Source organism: Mizuhopecten yessoensis, unplaced genomic scaffold (assembly GCF_002113885.1).
Source record: "Mizuhopecten yessoensis strain PY_sf001 unplaced genomic scaffold, ASM211388v2 scaffold10603, whole genome shotgun sequence".
NCBI lineage: Eukaryota > Metazoa > Mollusca > Bivalvia > Pectinida > Pectinidae > Mizuhopecten > Mizuhopecten yessoensis.
The window spans coordinates 474,221-497,906 of NW_018408629.1; the positions used below are offsets into that span (position 1 = coordinate 474,221).

The window sequence follows — 23,686 nt, forward strand, 5'->3', positions numbered from 1 at the left end:
TCATAAATATGTCAGGGAGATTACACTTTAAAGTGTGCTCTTCCGTCATCCGCGGACACCGACGTCATACACTACAGTAATGTATCAATCAATAAAATCAACTAATTAATTTATCAACAAATTTAATCCATTTTAAAGTTTGCATAACGCTCTTGATACTGGATAAATGAACTTTAGATCAGAAACAACAAAACACATATAGGTATATTGTTTTGGCTATGTTTAATTTGAATAAGAATGACACAGATAATCGTGAAGGTCAATGGTTACTCAGCCGATGACTAAAGGTGAACAAGGTCCCTTTTTAACTATAGTGAGATCATTATGCATACACCTCACCTGCTCGTACTCACACCTGTAATTAATAAAACAAAGTCTCAGCTTATTGTTTGAACTATGTAACTGCTTTTTTTAAATTATTGAGTTTTGTTCTAAGCGTGTGTGTGTATCTTCTTAAAAACAAGTAACATTTTTGGGAGGCGGTATAAGGAATATGGGATAAGGATTTTAAAGACTACTCCTCAAAAATGGCTGTATGGGTCTTAATCTTATCAAGCAAGTTTACTGGAACAATGGGATTTTTTACAGATTTGTTTTGGTTTAATTTTATTTTGTTTAACGTCCTATTAACAGCTAAGGTCATTTAAGGACGTGCCTCCATGTGTGTTGTGTATGCGTGCATGCGTGTATGTGTACCGGAGACAGGGTATGTTAGTGCAGTTGCCTCCTTGTGATAGCGCGAATCTGATGCCGACTTTATAGTGCTATCACACTGAAATGCCATGCCGAAGGCCCCAATCACAGCATTCCGACCGGTCACATCTTACTGACAACAGGTAAACCGGTTGTTGCCATTCCCCTTAATGCTGAACGTCAAGCAGGGAATAACAACTACCATTTTTAAGGACTTTGGTATGTCCCGGACTGGGCATAGAACCCTATACCTTCCTCACATGAGCGAACGCTCAACATAAAGGCCAAAAGTGAGGTGTTATCAAGGTAGGCGCGAGGAAATAAAAGGTAGTTAGAAGTAGATAGAAAGATAAAGGTCTAAAATATGGCAATGGGTCAGTGCAGCAGATTTATTTTGGTCGCTTAAGTCTCCCCAAACAGAGAACACCATAGCAAATCCTGAATTCTGCAGGGGGTTCACTCGTTAGTCGCCTCCTACGAATCTAACACTTTTCCCGATCCCCCTCCTGCATGGGTGTTTTTTTTAAAGAAGTGGTCTAAGACGGATGGTAGGGGCAAAGGTTTGGCCCAGCAGACGAAATAGTTCGGTTTGGTTTGGTTTAGTATTGTTTAACGTCCTATCAACAGCTATGGTCATTTAAGGACGGCCTCCCCTGTGTGCAAGATCCATGCGTGTAGTGTATGAGTGTGTGTTTTGGTAGGCTGCGATATATTCGTGTTTGTCTCCTTGTGATAGCGCGGAACTGATGCCGACTTTATAGTGCTACCTCACTGAAACATACTGCTGAAGACACACAGCAGGACACCCGACCCGGTCACATTATACTGACAACGGGCGAACCAGTCGTCCCACTCCTAGATTGATGAGCGTTAAGCAGGAGAAGAAAATACCATTTGTACAGACTCTGGTATGTCTCGGCCAGGGGACAGAACCCACAGGGGCGAACGCTCAACTATAGGCCAAACGTGAGGCATTGTCAAGGGAGACATTAGGAAGAAGAAAATTGATTAGAAAGAAGAGAAAAAATAAGATCCCTAATTTAGTCGCATCTTACGATCATGCAATTGGGGCAGCAGGTAAAATTCGTACGCCCTACCTGCAGGGACATAACGACTAAACGAAATAAAAAGTAAATATGTTACACTGTATTGAATGCAATTTAAAAATGTGACGGTGTGTTTTATCTTCATTTGGTTTCAACTTTCTCTGGGACAATTGTTTCGTGGTTCCCTACCCCCTCAGAGGCCACTGGATTTGAACCCAATAGAATAAACGGAATATTTGAATAAATTTAAATAATTCCTGAAGGATAACATGACACATTAAACTTTTTCATATGAAATATATGATTAACTGAATTATAATTTTAGCTGGTTCACAGATTGTGCTTATAATTGGTCGATTAGAAATAGATAAACAACAGATACACTTTTCGGGACAGTTAGGCCTCTTGTTTGGGGGTCGGTTGGAGAGGTATATGATATCATACAATATAGAGAATGAATGTCCGGAGTTCATTATTAAAATGTTTCCTTATTAATATATATGTATATTATTTTCTATTTCCTTTTCGATGACTATGGAAGCCAAAATATGTTTCTGTGAATCATAACGATATTTCGATATGGATAATCCCCGTACCTCATACATCATGTCTTTACTCGGTACGAACACAATGGTGAGCCGGTAATCCGGTTTTGTGGCAGGCTTAAACCGGGGAAGCTCGTCGCTGACCCCTCGACCTACTACTCCCACAGGGACCTGCTATTTTGTTACAGCTATATGTGGACCTAAACTAAGGTGTTTAGATCGACCTTCGGTAAAAATGCAACTCCCAATGATGATATATATGTATAGGGGTGTAATTTGTACCGAAATTCGATCTAAACCCCTAAAACATGTAAAATGACTCCGAACACCCTAGTTTAGGTCCAAATATAGCCGTAACAAATTTCCAGGTCCCCGTGATTACTCCCTGTTGAGTAACCAAATTCACAGGCCTTTGTGAACAGGACTTTTCTTATTTTTATGTGTCACAATTCATTCCATATATCGTTTTAGTTTTAGCGGAATTATTGTTTAAGTGATTTTCGAGCTTTAAATATTGCGCTTACATATGATTGCGCTAAACTGTTGACATTCCTGTATATTGTTTTCTATGACTCATTGTGTGGGTGCACCAATTCATCAATGCGCTAATTCTGTTTAAATTCGATAATGCGTTTAAATCGAGTGCGATGAAATTGGTACGCTTACAATACATATAATGCCTGTTCCAATTATGTTTATAAAACACGAAATAGATTTATCTACTTTTTAAAACAGTTTTAGATTTTCTTCAGGAACTTCAGAGCAGCCGCTAAGATATTAAAACATTATATATGTTATAGCATATAGACATCAACATTATGATACGTCTCTACTACACTTGCCCCTGTGTTTACAGTTCCGGGGGCTTAGGCCCTCCGTACCATCACCAAAAACTGTTAAAATGTATTAAAACCCCATTTCCGGTATGGTATGGCTGTTTGGTTTGGTTTGATTGTATTTTACGTCCTAGTAACAGCTATAATATGATCATTTATGAGGACGTGACAGGTTTTGATGGTGGATGAAAACCGGAGTGCCCGGAGAAAAAAACACCGACATTCGGCCAGTACATGCTCACTGCCCAACTTCGGCCTCGAACCAACGACCTAGTGGTGGAAGGCTAGTGATCACAGACGGTCCCACGCCTTAACCACTCGTCCCCACCCTTCCCCGGTATGAATGTACTTATGATAAATCATTTCTGGAAAAAACGAATTTCATTTTGCGGGAATTTTCTGAAAAAATAACTTCCTCGGTAATCCTTACTGCCTGACATACATGTATAATACAGGCTTCTACTAACCGTATCTGTTGTTAGTGCTTAATAAGGCGTCTGAAGGTCTTGATCACTATAGCCCGCCAACACTGGGTCGCGGGTTCAATGCCAACGTAGGGCAATGAATAGCCCTCCACCACTGGGTCGCGGGTTCAAGTTTCAAGTGTTCAAGTTTTATTTTTACACTCACGCCACACGTAACTGTACGTGCGTAACGAGGTCACATATTACATAATATACATTGATGGACATATAGTACACACATAATATGGCACATGATACAATTTATACAATAACAACCCATTTCAATAATTCTTTTAGCTAACTTTTATTTCAGATATTAAGTAGCTTCATTACTCTTTGTATAAATTTACTTACTTTTGTTAAAAGTACCGTGTTACAAATTGAGAACATTCCTTTCATTTTGATATAAGTTGGGTTGACATAATAATAATTTGGTATATAAAGTTGTCTAAGAGCTACAACAGATACACTAGTACATTGGTATAAGTAGTGGTATTCGTCCCCAACACAGTTATTACATAGGGGACATAACTTTTCCTCGTGTAGGACTCTATGCCATCTTCCTGTTTCTATAGGAAATTTTATATTTGATGTTCTAAATTTACATATTACTTTTCGTTCATTACGATTTAGCTTTAAAAGATATGGTTCAATATTAAACTGAAATTTGAATAAGGAGTAAACTTGCCCTCGCGAAGAGGTTTCAACATCATGAAACCAACTTTGAATGAATTGATCGCATAATCTCTGCTTAATGATAGCTTTCACGCATTGTCTATTGATTGTACATGATATTTGGAAAGTCCATAAATGATTAAATCCAGTATTGTTTAAGATATCTCGTATATACGTTAATCATTTAAAACTTAATAAAGAATTCTGGTGAAAATTATACATTACACTAGATAATTTCGATCCACCCGTTATAAGCTTATGCCAGAACATAACCATTCTAACACTGTTTTCAATTTCTAGGGGATACCTTCTTAACTCACCATATACCATATAATTTGGGGTGCTCTTCCGAATGTTAAGAATTTCCTTACAAAACTGTAAATGTATTTTTTCGATAGTTTTGTATTTTCATAGCCCCAGATTTCACATCCATATAATAAAATAGGTGACACAAGTGCATCAAATAATTTCAGTTGAAGATCTACAGGAATGGAAATATTTCTAATCTTAATATTCAATGCATATAAAGCATTTTTGCTTGCTCTGTTAGTTTACTTTTGGCTTCTGTAAAACACCATTATAGTTTAATATTATTCCAAGATATGTGTACGAATCTTGTATTTCTGAAATCTCATTATTTAACGCAAAGTGATGGTCTCTTTTACTTTTTTTCAAAAATCAAAACTTTAGTTTTTTGGGTATTAACTGTTTATTTCCATATATTACAATAGTTTTGGAATTCATTCCATCCGTTCTGTAGGCCATCTGGTGTTTCTGACAAAAGCACTGTATCATCAGCATATAATATAATAAACAATTTTAAGTACAAACCTAAATTTTGATCACTAAGAGCATACACTTCATTCAAACAAGAAACATTACGTTGATTGAGGAAATCCTCTAGATCGTTAAGAAAGAGGGAAAACAAAAATGGCGATAAGTTTTCTCCTTGTTTTACCCCTACGTGGGGCAATCGCCAGGTATTTTCCACTGGTCGGTGGTTTTCCTTCGGGTACTCCGGTTTTCCTCCACAACCAAAACCTGGCACGTCCTTAAATGACCATAGCTGTTAATAGGATGTAAAACACAAACAAACAAACAAACAAACTATCCTTTGCACAACCAACACAAGTATTCTGTGCGTAAAACTGTAGCGTCGCTAAACAAGGATTCGAACCCTGGACGTCAGATTGTTCTAACACAATGAGCTATCTGGTCAACGATGGCATCATGGCCAAATTGTGTTACAGTTATACTCGAAACAAATTAAGGGGAGATAACTGTATAAACGAATTTTGACTAAAAGCCACAACGGAATTCATAGTGTTATACCAGCAGTAAGGTCCTTGAATTCGTAACAATTTGTGAACTATGGAACGGGGCGGTTGGAAGATTGTCACTCTTTCACTTCGTGACATTATTACGCTTTGTAGTTTAATGATAGATCACTTTCATTTTACAAAACATTTTTTTGAAGAACAATCAGCCAGGATTGTTTAAAATAGAACCATATTAAGATATTTTAGAAATATCGAGTATTTATCTTACATATAGCTGAACCTCAATCATATTCCTAAGCGACCTGACTTGTCATTTGTAAACACCTATTGCTTCGAAGGATCCTCGCTTTTGTTTTGTTTGTTTGTGTGTTCAGTCCAACGTTAGGTTTTGGAGGGAAACCGGAGTACCTGAAAAAACCCCGACCTGTGGGAAGAACCTGGCGACTGCCCGCTTTTGACCTAGAGCCAACGACCTAGTGGTGGAGGGCTAGGCTAGTGATTTAAGACTGTCAGACACCTTTAACCACTCGGCTACAGCTAGCGGCCCCTAGGAGAACCATTAACTTTCTACCTTCCTCATACTTTTATTTAAACTGTATACCAGCATTTGTGATATGTATTATAGATATTATAAATCTAAAAAGCATATCAAAATGAGTATTGATGTTTCCTACAGAATTCAGTCATTCAATGTCTGTGAAAAAATAGGCCTGCTGATTATCACAAGAGGCGACTAATGTGGAGCAATTTGCAGAATCTTTTTATTTATGTGTGTGTCTTCTGCTTAAGGTGACATTGAAGAAGCATAAATGATCTGCTGTTCCGATTTCAATACTTAGGATCTAGAGTTTTTCTTTCTTTCCAACTAAATCTGTTAGGTGTCGTCTCCATAGATATACCCGTCGTCCTATGATCTTTGTTGTGAGAGGAGGTTAAACCCCAAATAGATAAACAAACAAACAAATAATCAATTTAACAATCAAAATAACATCTGTTACCCCAAACACTTTTAAATTTAATAAAGTGTACATTATATTGCTCAACAAGTACATGGTAGACCCAGAGAGGCTTCAAGAGCTTCAAGGACGGATACGGTTTGCGGTAGGCTTTGATCAGCGAGAAAGATATGTGTCAAACAAGGAAATGCGTTTACGGACGTGCTGTACCGGAGTACATGTAGTTGTTCGATATTGTGCATTTTGTTCACGAACTTCTGACTCTATTATATATATACTAATCCACTGAGTACCTACTCGACTAAACAGGGGGAAGGTATTGAGGCTGTTTCCGTTCACAAACCACAAACACACTTGAGTTTAAGTTTACAGCCATAGTACCACGGGCTTTGTATTTACAGGTCTTTCCTGTTATATATATATATATTAGGGTTCTAGACACCTAATTTTGAGGTGTTCAAATTATTTAACCTGACTTACACTGATAAATTGAAACTTAGGAAGTGACGCAGGCAAATTGACAGTGACCAAGTGAAATATCAATTGGCAGACCAATGGATTCGCAGATTGACTGACAAATTGACAATTGCTAAATTACACGGACAAACGTCACTCATGCAAACAGCCCGATAATGCTACAGGACACATACTACTAAGTCTTGTTACTTTGCATTCAAAGTTTTGTATTTGTATTTGTATTTGGAATCCAAATCAAAATTGCATTTATCCATCTGTGGCTCTACCACTATATTCCGTCTTTTCGAATTGCAGAGTTATCTGCTCTTGTGAGCAGGTATTGATTGTTACGTCATTTATTTGTGAGAGTAACGTCATCAATGTTTGAGAAAACGACGTAATTTTCTCACACAAACCTATGACGTAACAATCAATATCTGCTCACAAGAGAAGATAACTCTGCAATACGCAAAGACGGAATATCTCTACCAACTGCGGATGGCATTCATTTGTTGACGTCATCATTTTGATGCCATTGTAATAACATACATATATAATTGTTATTTTGTTGGATACCATGGACCCTCCACGGAAAATGACTGTCCTATTCATGAAACAAGTTTCCGCGATGCATTCACATATTTGACCTCTATATTGAATTTCATTTGGTTAATAAAACAGATTTTAACTTCTATGATTTTAAAATACGCAAAGAATAGTTAACAACATTGCTTAAAGAAACAACTAAAAACATAAAAATAACGATTATCTGTCTCTTTGGAAATGTTTGCGATTATCATCAACAAATAACAAAATGAAGAACAAGAGAAAATGATCCATTGTTTTCAAATATACATAATTGTAAAATATCAAAAATATCAATAAATATCTGCAAAATAATAAAATTCACAAATTGGCGGTTAAAATAGATAAATCCGAACACATACTTGCTTCCCCAATTATGTACCACATCTTTAAAATACAGAACTTACTCGTTCATGTACGTCACACCATTGGAGCCGCACACCTGATCAAAATCCTCCTCACAACGGTGTCCCGTGATATCCTCACACATAAACTGAAGTAGTAGCAGCTCCCCTGATGTGAGGTTGCTCGTCAGGTGGCTCTGCCCGTTGCACGAGCCTTCGTGCACCACGTGTATATGGTTGTTCAGACAATGGGATTTTGTGAACTCACACCTATAATGAGTAGTGGGACAAGTTTTAAATATATATAGAGCTACTTTCGCCGTCTAACTTTAAGACATTTCTCTTTAGCTCAATTTGAAGAGCAGCGGACATGGATGCTGGGGGGTCATGGTTCGATCTTCTCTAGAAGCTCACACCTCCTTTTCTGTTATAGATACATTTAATTGAAGATAAAAGTACATTTCAGTTATTTTATAAATGACATTTATTTCACGTAATCTCACAGCATTCAACACATATAGTGAAATGTTCACGGTGCAACATACTTTTTAGTCTCGTTCAACCAGACTCTTGTTGTCTGCGCAAGCTACGCCGAACAGAGAATTACAAAGTGATCAAGCGTCTGGTTGAACGAGACTTCATACTTTCAAATCTTTCGAACCAACAACTTCAGGTTCCGGTTTTTACGTAGCTTACCTGTTGTAGTAGGTGTAATTGTCCGTGCCACACATCAGATGTTCTCCGTACGGGTAACAGGCTCGATGTCTGATGGACGAACAGTACCAACTGGACCGTTTGTCTCCTTCATCAATGGCGATCACTGAAGACAAAGTGTTAGATGTTTTGAACAGATCATCATCACAGGGACCTGAGAATTTATTACAGCTATATTGTTACCTAAACTAAGGTGTTCAGTGTAATTTCACATGTTTTAGGGGTTTAGATCGACTTTCGGTAAAAAAAAAATGGGAGAAGATAAATTCACATCATAGTCACCTAACCTGTTTGGCATACAAGTTCAGGCATTTATTCTGAATCAATAGTATTTTCCAAACAACTTCTGAATCAACGTTACAAATGAGTTATTTATTTTATGTTTAAACCTACTGATATCGTAATTTGTGCGGTTTAAACATTCACCCTTCGTTACCCTCTTGCGTGCTTATACTTTAAAAACAATACATAGGAATGCTATTACAAGCCCCGTGTGCAATATACAAACACGTCTTTCTTGTTTAATGGCTATAAAAGTGTGAAAAGTGGTCTATTAATTTGTGAAAAAAATAGCTATTTATATGATTTGAACACAAATTCTGACATGAAAACGTAAGCTGTAGGTATCGAACGTATGTGTTTCCGATTGTACGCAGCGTATACGTACTACATGTACTACTGCCTGCATCCGTCCAGCTATCCCTGAGGTATTTATTATATTCCTTACTCACACGAGGAACAATGACGTGAAACTTGTTCAAGATATCTGTACAATTACACGTCATTAAGAGTATTATCTCGTTGAAGGGTCTCTTGTGGCTTTTGGTATATACATTTTTATTAATTTTGTTTTGTATCGCAGTTTCTTTTCAGAAGTGAGCTAGTAAAGCTCGTAGTCATGCCGAAAAAACACTGTTTCTGATGCATTTCACAGTTTGGCGTGGGTACGGAGTTATTGGGATTATCATAGATAAAATCTTCAGGAACATGTAAATAGAAACATGGATCGTCCGCTTAGATATTTCTTATCGTGAATTCAAATCCATGCCAAGCAATTGAATAATAGAGAACATAAGGCAACTGTCAGTTTACATGGTGCGAGTTCGTACCGGGAAGAACATTTTAAGGATCCCTGTCCCTCTGCAATGTATTTGTCCTATCTACAGTAATCCCCCCCCCCCCCCCCCCCCATTAACTTCCGTTTAGATATATGTGTCCGGACACTTCCGTTGACCAGACAGGTCAATCGGTTAAAACAATGGTATTAAAATATGAAGTTCCTGGCCCAAGAATCATGAAAAAATCTTAAGTCTAAACATGTCTATAGTTTTGACTTGGCCAATCAGAAATAACGTCATGAAAAGTGACGTCATCTGTGATTGGCTAAGCAAAACTTAAGTCTAAGATTGTTTCAATGATCCCAGGGCCAGGGTTCGAATTCCGATCTCGTCCCACTGAGTTTTGTTACATTCAGAACACTGTTGTTGATTATATTTTGTTTATTTCATCTTTAATTTTTCTTATGAAAGTCCAGCATATTATGGCTTTCTTTTGAGAAATAATTTTCAAAGCTATATAGTCATGAAGTTTAAAACATTTTTCAAAACTTAGTTTCATTTTTTTGGTAGTGATAAGGGATCCTTAATACGCTCATAATTATATTGAACATTTTAATTTCACTATCTATGTATTTACAATTTCACTATCTATGTATTTACAATTTCACTATCTATGTATTTACAATTTCACTATCTATGTATTTACAATTTCACTATCTATGGTTACAATTTCACTATCTATGTATTAAAAATTCCACTATCTATGTATTTACAATTTCACTATCTATGTATTTACAATTTCACTTTCTATGGTTACAATTTCACTATCTATGGTTACAAATTCATTATCTATGTATTTACAATTTCACTATCTATGTATTTACCATTTCACTATCTATGTATTTACAATTTCACTTTCTATGGTTACAATTTCACTATCTATGGTTACAAATTCATTATCTATGTATTTACAATTTCACTATCTATGTATTTACAATTTCCCTATCTATGTATTTACAATTTCACTATCTATGTTTACAATTTCACTATCTATGGTTACAATTTCACTATCTATGGTTACAATTTCATTATCTATATATTTACAATTTCACTATCTATGTATTTACAAGTTGACTGTCTATGTATTTACAATTTCACTATCTATGTACTATCTATGTTTACAATTTCACTATCTATGTATTTACAGTTTCACTATCTATGGTTACAATTTCACTATCTATGGTTACAAATTCATTATCTATGTATTTACAATTTCACTATCTATGTACTATCTATGTTTACAATTTCACTATCTATGGTAACAATTTCACTATCTATGTATTTACAATTTCCCTATCTATGTATTTACAATTTCACTATCTATTGGTACAATTTCACTATCTATGTATTTACAATTTGACTATCTATGTTTACAATTTCACTATCTATGTATTTACAGTTTCACTATCTATGGTTACAATTTAACTATCTATGTATTTACAATTTCACTATCTATGTTTACAATCTCACTATCTATGTTTTTACAATTTCACTATCTATGTATTTACAATCTCACTATCTATGTTTACAATTTCACTATCTATATATTTACAATTTCACTATCTATGGTTCCAATTTCACTATCTATGTATTTACAATTTCACTTTCTATGGTTACAATTTCACTATCTATGGTTACAATTTCATTATCTATGTATTTACAATTTCACTATCTATGTACTATCTATGTTTACAATTTCACTATCTATGGATTTACAGTTTCACTGTCTATGTATTTACAATTTCACTATCTATGTATTTACAATCTCACTATCTATGTTTACAATTTCACTATCTATGGTAACAATTTCACTATCTATGTATTTACAATTTCACTGTCTATGTATTTACAATTTCACTATCTATGTACTATCTATGTTTACAATTTCACTATCTATGTATTTACAGTTTCACTATCTATGGTTACAATTTAACTATCTATGTATTTACAATTTCACTATCTATGTATTTACAAGTTGACTGTCTATGTATTTACAATTTCACTATCTATGTACTATCTATGTTTACAATTTCACTATCTATGTATTTACAATTTGACTATCTATGTTTACAATTTCACTATCTATGGTAACAATTTCACTATCTATGTATTTACAATTTCACTGTCTATGTATTTACAATTTCACTATCTATGGTTACACTTTCACTATCTATGTATTTACAATTTCACTATCTATGGTTACAATTTTACTATCTATGTATTTACAAAATCACTATCTATGTATTTACAATTTCACTATCTATGTTTACAATTTCACTATCTATGTATTTACAATTTCACTATCTATGGTTACAATTTCACTATCTATGGTTACAATTTCATTATCTATATATTTACAATTTCACTATCTATGTATTTACAATTTCACTATCTATGTATTTACAATTTCATTATCTATGTATTTACAATTTCACTATCTATGTTTACAATTTCACTATCTATGGTAACAATTTCACTATCTATGTATTTACAATTTCACTACCTATGTTTACAATTTCACTATCTATGTGTTTACAATTTCACTATCTATGGTTACAATTTCACTATCTATGTATTAAAAATTCCACTATCTATGTATTTACAATTTCACTATCTATGTATTTACAATTTCAAAATAGATTTACATTAAAATACTCACCAGAGAGCGCTACAAACACGAGCACAAACGGACCGAACATCTTTGCAAATAGCGACTAGTCCTGTAGCAAGAGAATTTGTGTTTCTTATCAAAGTCACGACGATTATGTACTAGACCGTTACACCTATGTCACGGGGTCATTTATCTACAGGACCTTATCGGTAAGTGTGTACGTCTAAACCACTATTAGTGCAATGTTAGGACACGAAATCGACAAGTTATGTAAATAATTGTTTATAAATGGCATTTGAACTGATTCAAGCACTATAAGTTATCTATAGGGGTTCAAATAACATACTGAATCCTTTTTTTAAATTTTAGACCATTCTGTATCAATTTAGAATTAACACGTAGTATATAGTGTAGTACAAAAGATGAATATAATATATCGCCCCTGTGATTTTTGAAGTAAATAGCACGAGGCTTTTTTGTTTGCTGAAATTCGAAACTCTTATACCGAGGGTTGAAATTACTTTGTTTGCATCACACTGGGGGGATTGATCTCCCACTCCTCAGTGCTGTAAATCTAACTTGTAAAACTGAACCCAATGTGCCGCAACATTAAATGTGCGACAAAATCGATGACGCTGCATAAAGTTGTGACGCGATGGTGACGTTTTCGGGATTATAGCCCACCCGTCGGTAGGTAAAGAGTAAAGACAATAATAGAGCTATTTAGAATCATTTAAAGTTATATACCGTTTAACTGAACGACAGTTTTAACCCGTATTGTGACAACAACAAGCTCTTGGTGTAACAGAATTCTTAGTGTAATAAAACCCCTTAGTGGAACATTTGTTACACTAAGACATTTTGTTACACTAAGGGTCGCAAAAACTGTATGCATTACAAAGTGACTTGCTGTAAACCGGAGCGTTGAGCGTTGTGATCGCAAACCTCAATGTAACAAACAAATCATGTTGTATTTGCTTACCGATAGGGGAAATAATGTCGGATTTTGATATGAATTTAATTATTAAATTCGAGTTTATACAAAGCAAGTTTTACCTGTGAGCTCAAACAGCTGGATAAGTTAGATGCCTTGTTGTGTAATTTTATTAGATACAAGGTAAAGAGAGAATAGTACTTGACATGTAGGTACTTATTAGTTAGAACATTATATGTTAATAATGTACAGTCTGTTTGTAATTGATACCATGATACATGTTATATGGGGGTGGGTGGGGGGTGGGGGTGGGGGGTATATAAGCTATTAGTTTCAGAGGAAGGGTCAATTAGGTAACATGTGCAATAAAGTGATGAGGCCAGAATATTCATTAGTAGTCACGTGACTAATTGACCAATGGTCAGTAAGTATAGTGACGCTTGGCCAGTTGCTAGAAAAAGTTTGGAGGGAAAGCAGAGAATTTATCACTGGACTAATTAAGTCAAACAACATTTTACATCGATCTCTATACCTCATCTTGATTATACCACATCATTTCCGAATCTCGGAATACAGTATTGGCTATCTGCTGGGTCAAAGTGTGTAGTGATCACTTGTTAATTACGAACTTTCCAAACTGTGTTTCACTGGAGCAACTGGTTCTGTGGCTGGAGGAAATAGTCAGACAGGTATCGTAAATAACACGTGCCTAATGAAGGTCAGTGACTTTATTTATCAGCAACTTTAGATGCAGACATGATAACAACCACACATCTGTTCCAGTCTCTTTGATTTTGTTTAGACCTATTTGTTTCATCGCGGTGTTTGTAAACATGGGGCCTAAACGCAACAACAGGTCTGTGCCTTATGACGTAAATTTACCGGAGAACTGGACAGCAAAGAAATTGCGAGAAGAGCTGAGCAAACTTGGTGTGAATGCTTCCACGTCTACAAAGAAATCACAGCTAATTATTTTGTTTAAAGCCAGTGCAGTATCCGTGACCCCCGATCAAGATATTTTGCCCCCCACACGAACAGCTGGGCGGATGTTGGGTAACACTACCCATAATGCCAGCGCATCAGACAACCAAGATGGCGGCTCAGCGGTCGTGTCTGCCGTGTCACAATTGACAGATACCATCGTAGCGATGAGGGAGGACATGCAGAGAATGCAAGATAGAATAAGCAGCATGGAGAGCAGCCATATCCCTGCAGCGGCCACAGGAAGTCACCTACAAACGGCGACAGACGTAGGAATCAGAATGATCCCTATCAACAGACAGGTTGATATCACGGTACCACAGGATCCCGTACAGTCTACTATTTCTCCGCCAGCCGCCCCCTCAGGTTTCAGTGACATGGTGGGAGTGAATTCTGAGAACCTCCCTTTCGTTGAAACTATCGCACCAGTGATCAGGAGGAACATCCTTGAAGGTAAGGACGTGAATTTGTCAACTCTCCTGATACCGTACTATCATGGCCCAAATGTCAACGGGGGATCTGATCGACCTGACCCAAGACTGCAACGCAATCTGAACATCGGGGAATTCATACAAGCTTTCGGGATATATAAGAATATTTTATGCGACACATTCCCACACCGGCGCAACAAATTGGATTTATATGAGAGGGATATAGTTGAGATGGCAACTAGATATGGAGGGGGTGGGTTCTACGAGTACCACAAACAATTCAGTGCTAAAGCCGCCGCTCACCTCCTCTATCACAACAAACGTGTTAAGTGGGGACTCCGCAACAACACCCTATTCTGCAACATATTTGCAAACCTGAAACCGGTGACATGTAATTTATGTCAGAGTGTTAGTCATGTGTCTGGATTCTGTCCACTCAGTGTATTCCCAAACCAGCAGTCTCAGAGGCAGTCACATAATGCTAACAACAACAACAACAATATCAAGAAGCCAAATGCAAGCACAGATTTACATGGTAGAACCAAGAACTACAGCCAGAACTCGGAAATCTGTAACAATTTCAATGACAAGGGATGTAGCCGCTTTCGTTGCAGCTATTTGCATGTGTGCATTATATGTAAACAGGACCATTCAAAAAATGTGTGTACTGCAGCCAACAATCAGGATGCAAAAAACGACCAAGTTTCCCGTGCCAGCCACCGTCGCGGGAATCAGTAGTGGGGTTTCCGATTGTTTCTACTCCAATCAACATAGATGAACTTGAGAAACAGCTCACTTACCATCCGGATAAACAGTTTGTAAAACATCTCCTCGGTGGCTTACGTCCAGGTTTCCACACCGGTATACAACACATGCCTCAGACAACTTTAGAATGTAATAATTTATTGTCAGCACGAAGACAACCGGACATTGTGTCTCATTTGATTCAAACAGAAGTGGATAAGGGGTTCTTGGCAGGTCCATACAAAACCATGCCCTTTGAAGTGTACAGAATTAATCCTATCGGAATAGCAGAGGGAAAATATTCCAGAAAGAAAAGACTTATTGTGGATTTATCTTCCCCACATAATGATGAGGATAACCCCAGCTTAAATGAGTTGATTGACAAAAGAGATTACTCGTTACAATATGTTACTATTGATCATGCTGTAAACATTATCAAGCAATTAGGTAGGAATAGTTGGATGTGTAAGACGGATATATCAGATGCATTTAAGTTAGTGCCCATTCATCCATCACTGTGGCCTTTTCATGGTATCCAATGGGAGGGATGTTATTACTTTTATACGCGATTAGTGTTTGGCAGCAGATCCAGCCCTAAGATTTTTGACTTGCTTTCTTCAGCAGTTTGTTGGATTGCGGAAAATCAGTATAAAATTAAACATATATTGCATCTTCTGGATGATTTCCTAACTATCGACCCTCCTAATCATCCAGCTAACGAGACAATGACAAACCTTATGGAAGTCTTTAGGACGTTGAATATTCCAGTTGCGAAACATAAAACGTCAGGACCTACTTATTGCTTAGAATATTTAGGAATCGTGTTGGACACTGAGAATATGCAAGCTCGAATGCCGGAGGAAAAAATTGTGCGTATATGTGAATTTCTCGCTGCTTTTAAAGAAAGGAAAACGTGCACCAAACGGGAATTATTGAGCTTGTTAGGACACTTAAATTTTGCAAGTAAATGTATTCCGCATGGACGGTCTTTCGTGTCATACTTGATAGGCCTATCTACCAAAGTTAAAGAACTTCAGCATCATGTGCATCTTACGCGAGAGTGTAGACTTGACATGGAAATGTGGTTGATATTCCTAACCCAATGGAACGGGTTGTCGTTTTTTTCTAAATGACAATGTTACTGTGGCAGCTGACATGCACTTATTTACTGATGCAACCGACAAAGCTTTCGGGGGTTTTCATGGGAACCATTGGTTTCAAGGAGAGTTTCCAGAGGACATGACTTTAGACGGCGAAAAACTATCTATGGTCTTTCGGGAATTATATTCTATTGTGATGTGTTGTGTGCTGTGGGGGAAAGGATGGTCTAGGCAGAGAATTTTGTTTCACTGTGACAATATGGCAACAGTTGATATTATCAACAGGGGAAGATCAAAGTCCAGTGTGATTATGAAACTGATGAGAAAGTTAACATTTTGTTCAGCATCATACAATTTCATAGTTCATGCTCAACACATTCCAGGAATTAAGAACACTGTAGCTGACGCCATTTCTCGTTTTCAGATGAACAAGTTTCAAAGGCTCGCTCCATCAGCAGACCGGTATCCAACTCCATGTTTGTCAGCACCCAGCCTCCTACAACTCTGAGGGACCAAGTGAAAGAGCTATGGGAGGCGGCCATCAGCCCACAGACAGCTCAGGCATATTCAGTAGCAATTAACCACTTGTTACGTTTCCTCACGTTGTTTGGAATAGTCACACCGACAGGAGAACTTCCAATATTGTCAGAAGACTTACTTATATATTTCGTGTCCTACTGNCAGCTGGATAAGTTAGATGCCTTGTTGTGTAATTTTATTAGATACAAGGTAAAGAGAGAATAGTACTTGACATGTAGGTACTTATTAGTTAGAACATTATATGTTAATAATGTACAGTCTGTTTGTAATTGATACCATGATACATGTTATATGGGGGTGGGTGGGGGGTGGGGGTGGGGGGTATATAAGCTATTAGTTTCAGAGGAAGGGTCAATTAGGTAACATGTGCAATAAAGTGATGAGGCCAGAATATTCATTAGTAGTCACGTGACTAATTGACCAATGGTCAGTAAGTATAGTGACGCTTGGCCAGTTGCTAGAAAAAGTTTGGAGGGAAAGCAGAGATTTTATCACTGGACTAATTAAGTCAACCCACCCACCTCCCTGATACAAGCAATCTTACTTAACTGATATGTGTGCATGTCTTTCAATATTAAAGAGGTGATCATTCCGTAATTGTAGTGATTAAGGACAACTGTGATGTTTGGTACTTTATGTTAATTTGGTTGGTTTAACCAGTTATCATAGATCTAAGGGTTGAAGTGTACATGTGAAGCAGACAGCTGGGCATTATAGTCCAGCACCTGATTGTTTCATGGTGATTAGCCCAGATAATTTCATTGTAAGGTTATCTAACAATACTATATATATAGTTGTGTTTAAAACACCTACCATATGCATATGGTAGGTCGCATTGTTATGCATGTTGGTTATATATATTATATAATGCCATATAACTAGCATTACTTCATTGACAATGGGTTACCTGTATGACTGATAAGAACTAGATAAATAGTAGGCCAATAAATTTATCAAGACGGCCAATAAATTAATCAAGACGGCCAATAAATTCAACAAAATGAATTTTACCCCCAATTCAGACAAATTAGTATTTCTCTGTATCCAGTGATCAGACTATAGGTTGTTTTTACCGGGCTCCCCCTAATTACAACCTTGGACCTGTAGACTAACAGATGATTATCTACAGGCTCCATTAAGGATACACTAATATTAATTACTCTTATTAAATTATGATATCATTTCATCTGTCATTTTATGTAATATATTGCTGTATCCTGTGAACGCCCGCAGGCTATAGGCTGTCTTTGCCGGGGCTCCCCCCAATTACAGCCCTGGACTTGTAGACTAACAGATGCTTATCTACAAGCTCCAGTAGGATACACTAATATTATTACAACATTTAGTACCTGTATTATCTGCCAGTAGTTAATATATATCTGTACCATGTGACCATGCAGACTAGGCTGTCTTTGCCGGGCTCCCCCCAATTACAGCCTTGGACCTGTAGACTAACAGGACATTATGCCATTATCTACAGGCTCCAATTATGATACACCAATATTAACTACACTGGCAGATAGCATATATCAGCTGCCAATAGCAGTCATACAGAGTAGCCCCAAGAATGCCAAATTGTTATAATTATGTAGTAAACAATTATGAGTAAATAAACAATATTTCAACTATACTTTCTGTCTTTGTTGTTTTGTATAAATTGCAATGTGTATCAAAGCTATGTAAATTTCATTTTCGATTTCATTTCCAATATCGAGATACAGGGATAGAACTTCCAGTAGCGGGACCAGTTGCAACAAGACTTTGCGATTGCAGCGGGGGGAAATCTCGGTGATGAAAGACGCTGGAGTGATGTTCCTTGGTTATACAATATTCAATATAAATTATAAAGACATTATAAGCCTCCATTAAATATGTCAAACAAATCAATGATCAGTGGAACTAAATACAACAGCAACAACAACAAAAGTTCTCATTTTCTCGGATTCGAACTGAGATTGAAATATTTTGCAGATAGTTTTGATAAATTCTTTGCCTTTTTGCCACGTTAAAGTTCATAGTTAATATCATGATGAAGTTGTTTCTTTTCATATATTTAGGAAAATCCATTCTGACGCAAAAAGAAAATGACCAGATATGACATCACCTCCATGGTGGGTATGTACGCAATACATAAATCATGTGACGTCATACCAGTTTTGTCAGAATAAAAATAAAGTTTATTAACAACAGTTTTAAACTGACTTGTGACGCCGACGATGTCCTCCGCTCGTACTTGGGAGATAACGTCGGGGATGGGTTACTTTTCAACGACCGTCTCACTGACATCCGGAAAATAGACATATGCAATATTTCACCCTCTTATAGCGAGATGGACAAATCATAACCCGAGAGTAAGATTATTAAATTGTCAAAAATTAAGGCGCCTGTGATTTAATTCCTAGTGTCACAATTAAATGACGTCATTAACAATTGACTTCTCTTCATGCTGAATGCAATTGTTGTTTATTTTAAAAAGTTTGAAAATTAAAGTCAATTTTATGATTAGGTTGAGAAAAAAAATATGTTTTGATAAATCCTCATTTTTTAAAACAAGCAATTGTTTTTGCCTGTGTTATCTGTTTAGTTCAATAATCTTCGAGGAGGATTGAACGATTAAATCCTCAGTGTTCTGTCCAGGTTTATGGGATATAAACCTCAATGTGTTTTAGGCAAATTTTAAAGCAATTCGACTCAAGACCAATTGAGATTTCTACCACAAGACATTACATTATCATTCACTAAGATTTTGTTTTTGAATTTTAGCTCACCTGCCCGAAGGGCAAGTGAGCTTAAGTCATGGTGCGGCGTCCGTCGTCCGTCCTCGTCCGTCAACTTTTCCTTTAAACAACTTCTTCTAAAGAACGGACAGGCCTAAAGTCATGATATTTGGCTGAAAGCTTTGTTGGTAGGAGCCGAAAATGACATTGACGTACTTTCAAGGTTACAGCGGTCAAATATGTTAAACGCTAAAAACGACTTCTTCTGAAGAACTATAAGTAATATAACCTTCCTAGTTGGCTGGTAGCTTCCTGGAATGGAGCCCAACAAAGTTTGATAACGAAAATGACCTTGACCTTCTTTCAAGGTCACAGGGGTCCAATGTGTCAAATGCTTCAAATGACTTCACCTGGAGAACTGAAAGGTATAGAATCTTTATATTTGGTTAATGGCTTCCTGAGATAGAGCCTAACACAGTTTGAGAACGAAAATTACCTAGACATACTTTCAAGGTCAAAGGGGTCAAATTTGTCAAACACTTCAAACGACTTCTCCTGAAAAACTAAAAGGTATAGAATCTTTCTATTTGGTTGGTGGCTTCCTTGGATAGAGCCCGGCAAAGTTTGATAACAAAAATGACCTTGACCTACTTTCAAGGACACAGGAGTCAGAAATGTCAAATGCTTAAAACGACTTCTTCTGAAGGTCTGAAAGTTATAGAAGCTAAATATTTGGCTGGTAACTTCCTAGGAAAGAGTCCAACAAAGTTTGAAAATGAAAATGACTTTGACCTACCTTCAAGGTCACAGAGGTCAAATATGTCAAACCCTTCAAACGACTTCTTCTGAGGAAATAAAAGGTATATAATCTTCATGTTTGGCTAGTGGCTTCCTGGGATGGAGCCCAACAAGGTTTGAGAATGAAAATGACCTTGACTTTTTTTCAAGGTCACAGCGGTCAAATATGTCAAACTTTTTAAACGACTACTTCTGATGAACTAAAAGGTATATAATCTTCATATTTGGCTGATGGTTTCCTGAGATAGAGCCCGGGAAAGTTTGAGAATGAAAATGACCTTGACCTTCTTTTAAGGTTACAGGGGTCAAAATTGTCAAAAACATCAAATGTCTTCTTCTGAGGAACTAAAAGGTATATAATCTTCATATTTGGCTGATGGTTTCCTGAAAAAGAGCCCGGCAAAGTTTGAGAATGAAAATGACCTTGACCTTCTTTCAAGGTTACAGGGTCAAATTTGTCAAAAACATCAAATGTCTTCTTCTGAGGAACTAAAGGGTATAGAATCTTCATATTTGGCTGATGGCTTTCTGGGATGGAGCTCACCAAAGTTTGCGAATGAAAATGACCTCAACCTACTTTAGAGGTCACAGGGGTCAACAACATTTTAAAGGATTTGTTCTTAAGATCTAAAAGGAATGGATTCATAAGATTTGGCTGGTAGCTTTTTGGAATAGAGCTCACCAATTTGAGAAGGGAAATGACATTGACCTACTTACAAGGTCACAGGGAAAAATATGTCAAGCAACTTAAGAAAAATATAAAAGCACAGAATCTTATAATAATATTTGGCTGATAGTTTCAACAGATGGAACCGACAAAGTTTACGAGGGATATATTTGTAGTGCATTATAATATTTATTGAGAATGTTTTGCTATGACTGCTTAAATATTCAGGTGAGCGATACAGGCCCTCTGTGCCTCTAGTTGATATTTTTTTGAATATCGGACTTGTGCAGGTCTAATACCACAAAGAATGTTGTAAACAAATAATGCTTCTCCAATATTAGGCCATTATATTGCAATGATAGTACCAAGACTACTTCGATTACAATTTTCTATTCTCCTTAGTTGCAGTGCTGGTCCTCGGCTGTAGCGGTCAGCCCGAGAGTACACCCTACTGTCGCTTTATTGCCCAGGTGAAATGCGCGAGTAAGGGGAACAACGCCCTGTGTGGCACGGACGGAACTACGTACCAAAATGAGTAAGTCGAGTGATCTTACATATTGCAAGTGTATTTCGTTATAACGCCGAAATAAAGACAATTATCGTTATTTCCGGGTAGTATGGTTTGGTTTGGTTAAGTATTGTTTAATTAACGACCTATCAACAGCTATGGTTATTTACGGACGGCCTCCCCTGTGTGCAAGATGCATGCGTGTAGTGTATGCGTGTGTGTTTTGGGAGGCTGCGATATGTTCGTGTTTGTCTCCTTGTGATAGCGCGGAACTGATGCCGACTTTATAGTGCTACCTCACTGAAACATACTGCCGAAGACCCCCAGCAGGACACCCGACCAGGTCACATTATACTGACAACGGGCGAACCAGTCGTCCCACTCCTAAATTGCTGAACGTTAAGCAGGAGTAGAAACTACCTTTTTTACAGACTCTGGTATGTCTCGGCCAGGGGATAGAACCCACAGCCTTCCTTACAGGGGCGAACACTCAACTTCGAAGAAGAAAGTTGTTTAGAAAGAAGAGAAAAGATAAGATTCCAAATTAAGTCGCCTCTTGCGATCATGCAATGGGAGCAGCAGGTACAATACTTACGCCCTACCTGTAGGTACAATACTTACGCCCTACCTGCAGGGACTATTTCTGGTAAAATCAGCGATAAGTAGCTTTGTGAAAATAAAATTAGCGAGTCGAAAAACATTTTCTTTATCGTTCATCACGAAATGAAATAGTTTGTTAGAAGACATATGTTGGGTCGCTAATTAGCTAACTGAGATTTTGATTATTTTGCGTAAGATTTCCTTCTTTCTGTTATACGACAGTTCGCTGCGAAAAGACGAAATGGCGCACATATCAGCCAGAAATGTTACGCTTACTTATGTTCTCTGCATTCCTGGAAATATATCATGACGAATATGATATTGATATGTTATTAGTTAATTCATTGAGCTTAACAGCTTAGGTTAAGTGCAAAATGTTTGTAACAAAGATGGCACAGTAAATACATACAACGATGCACATATACTGGTAATACAAATGCGCACAGCCAGTCTAGATTTACAATATGTCACAAAATTGAACGCTCTGTACGTCCCTCCTTGTGAACGATACAAATAGACTAGTTTGATCCTATGATGTACATGAAAGAATCGCACGGCAGTGTAACGGTAAACTTGCCCGACTTTGATAACCTTGTAGACGATCATATATGTCTTCTGTTTGGAGCAAACAAATACGTCGTCTTCATATTAACTTGTGTGTTCCGAAGACGCAAAATTGCAAAGAGACAAACATAAACAATAAATAAATAAATAAACAAACAAACAAACAAACAAACAAACAAACAAACAAACAACAACTCAAAGTCGTCGAAAAATTTAATGTTGTAGATGCTCATTGCTGAAAGCTCACTGTGGTAGATCATCAATCAAGGTAGCTCATAGAGGATCGTGTCCAACGCCCCCTTCCGTCGCCACTGGGATGGGCGTGGTCGCCAGTTCAGACATAGCTCTTGACGTGTTCTGTCTGGATCTTTTCAAACACTCTTGTAACAACGAGCAACGCCAGAACGTGTGTGGAACGGACGGAACAACGTACATAAATCTGTGAGTAGGATATACAGGGGTTACAGCCGGAAGAAAGGACATGAACGTTATTTTAATAATACGTTTAAGGAAAGAGAAGATGATATATGTGGCGCTGTATACGCATCAAAATTCAATAATTTTGAATGTGAAAAATAATACTTCATACCCAAAACGCTTTTATATATGTAGATTTCGAATTTTGCAAAACGATGTTATCAATCTGATTGAATATTTGTAGGTAGATTTAACTGTTTTTAACCCCTTCCAAAAACAAATCTAGAGGGGATAGAGGGTTGATTCGTCAAATCATTATGCGAGATATCCATTTGTCTATCCGTTGTGCTTTCCTCATGATA

The 23,686-nt window shown here is 37.0% G+C and overlaps 2 protein-coding genes across 3 annotated transcripts in view; one reads left to right on the plus strand and one right to left on the minus strand.

The window, feature by feature from the left end:
- Positions 1-203: 203 nt before the first annotated feature.
- LOC110461328 (agrin-like) lies at positions 204-12,475 on the minus strand. Its single transcript, XM_021514761.1, has 4 exons — positions 12,372-12,475; positions 8,577-8,700; positions 7,944-8,150; positions 204-355 (listed from the first exon to the last, which is right to left on the minus strand). Exons 1-4 carry the CDS (start codon positions 12,409-12,411, stop codon positions 271-273), a joined length of 456 nt encoding a protein of 151 aa, XP_021370436.1. The 5' UTR covers positions 12,412-12,475; the 3' UTR covers positions 204-270.
- The window catches only part of LOC110461329 (follistatin-like), a 31,207-nt gene continuing 19,965 nt past the window's right edge, over positions 12,445-23,686 (plus strand). Inside the window, exons 1-4 of one of the 2 annotated variants that reach the window (XM_021514763.1) lie at positions 12,445-12,532; positions 19,111-19,168; positions 21,638-21,770; positions 23,133-23,348. In XM_021514763.1, the coding sequence (XP_021370438.1) occupies positions 19,138-19,168; positions 21,638-21,770; positions 23,133-23,348 (380 nt within the window). In that variant the 5' untranslated portion in view covers positions 12,445-12,532; positions 19,111-19,137. Of the gene's footprint in view, positions 12,533-12,945; positions 13,014-19,110; positions 19,169-21,637; positions 21,771-23,132; positions 23,349-23,686 lie in introns of those variants that run through there. The other variant, XM_021514762.1, reaches the window with a different exon arrangement.

What these genes read in the sequence shown, in the direction of transcription:
- LOC110461328 (XM_021514761.1), bottom strand. Translation starts at nt 12,411, where the DNA reads ATGTTCGGTCCGTTTGTGCTCGTGTTTGTAGCGCTCTCTG. An exon ending in CGTGTTTGTAGCGCTCTCTG is followed by an intron (nt 8,701 to 12,371) that starts GTGAGTATTTTA and finishes CTTTGTCTTCAG; the next exon opens with TGATCGCCATTGATGAAGGA. An exon ending in AATTACACCTACTACAACAG is followed by an intron (nt 8,151 to 8,576) that starts GTAAGCTACGTA and finishes TACTCATTATAG; the next exon opens with GTGTGAGTTCACAAAATCCC.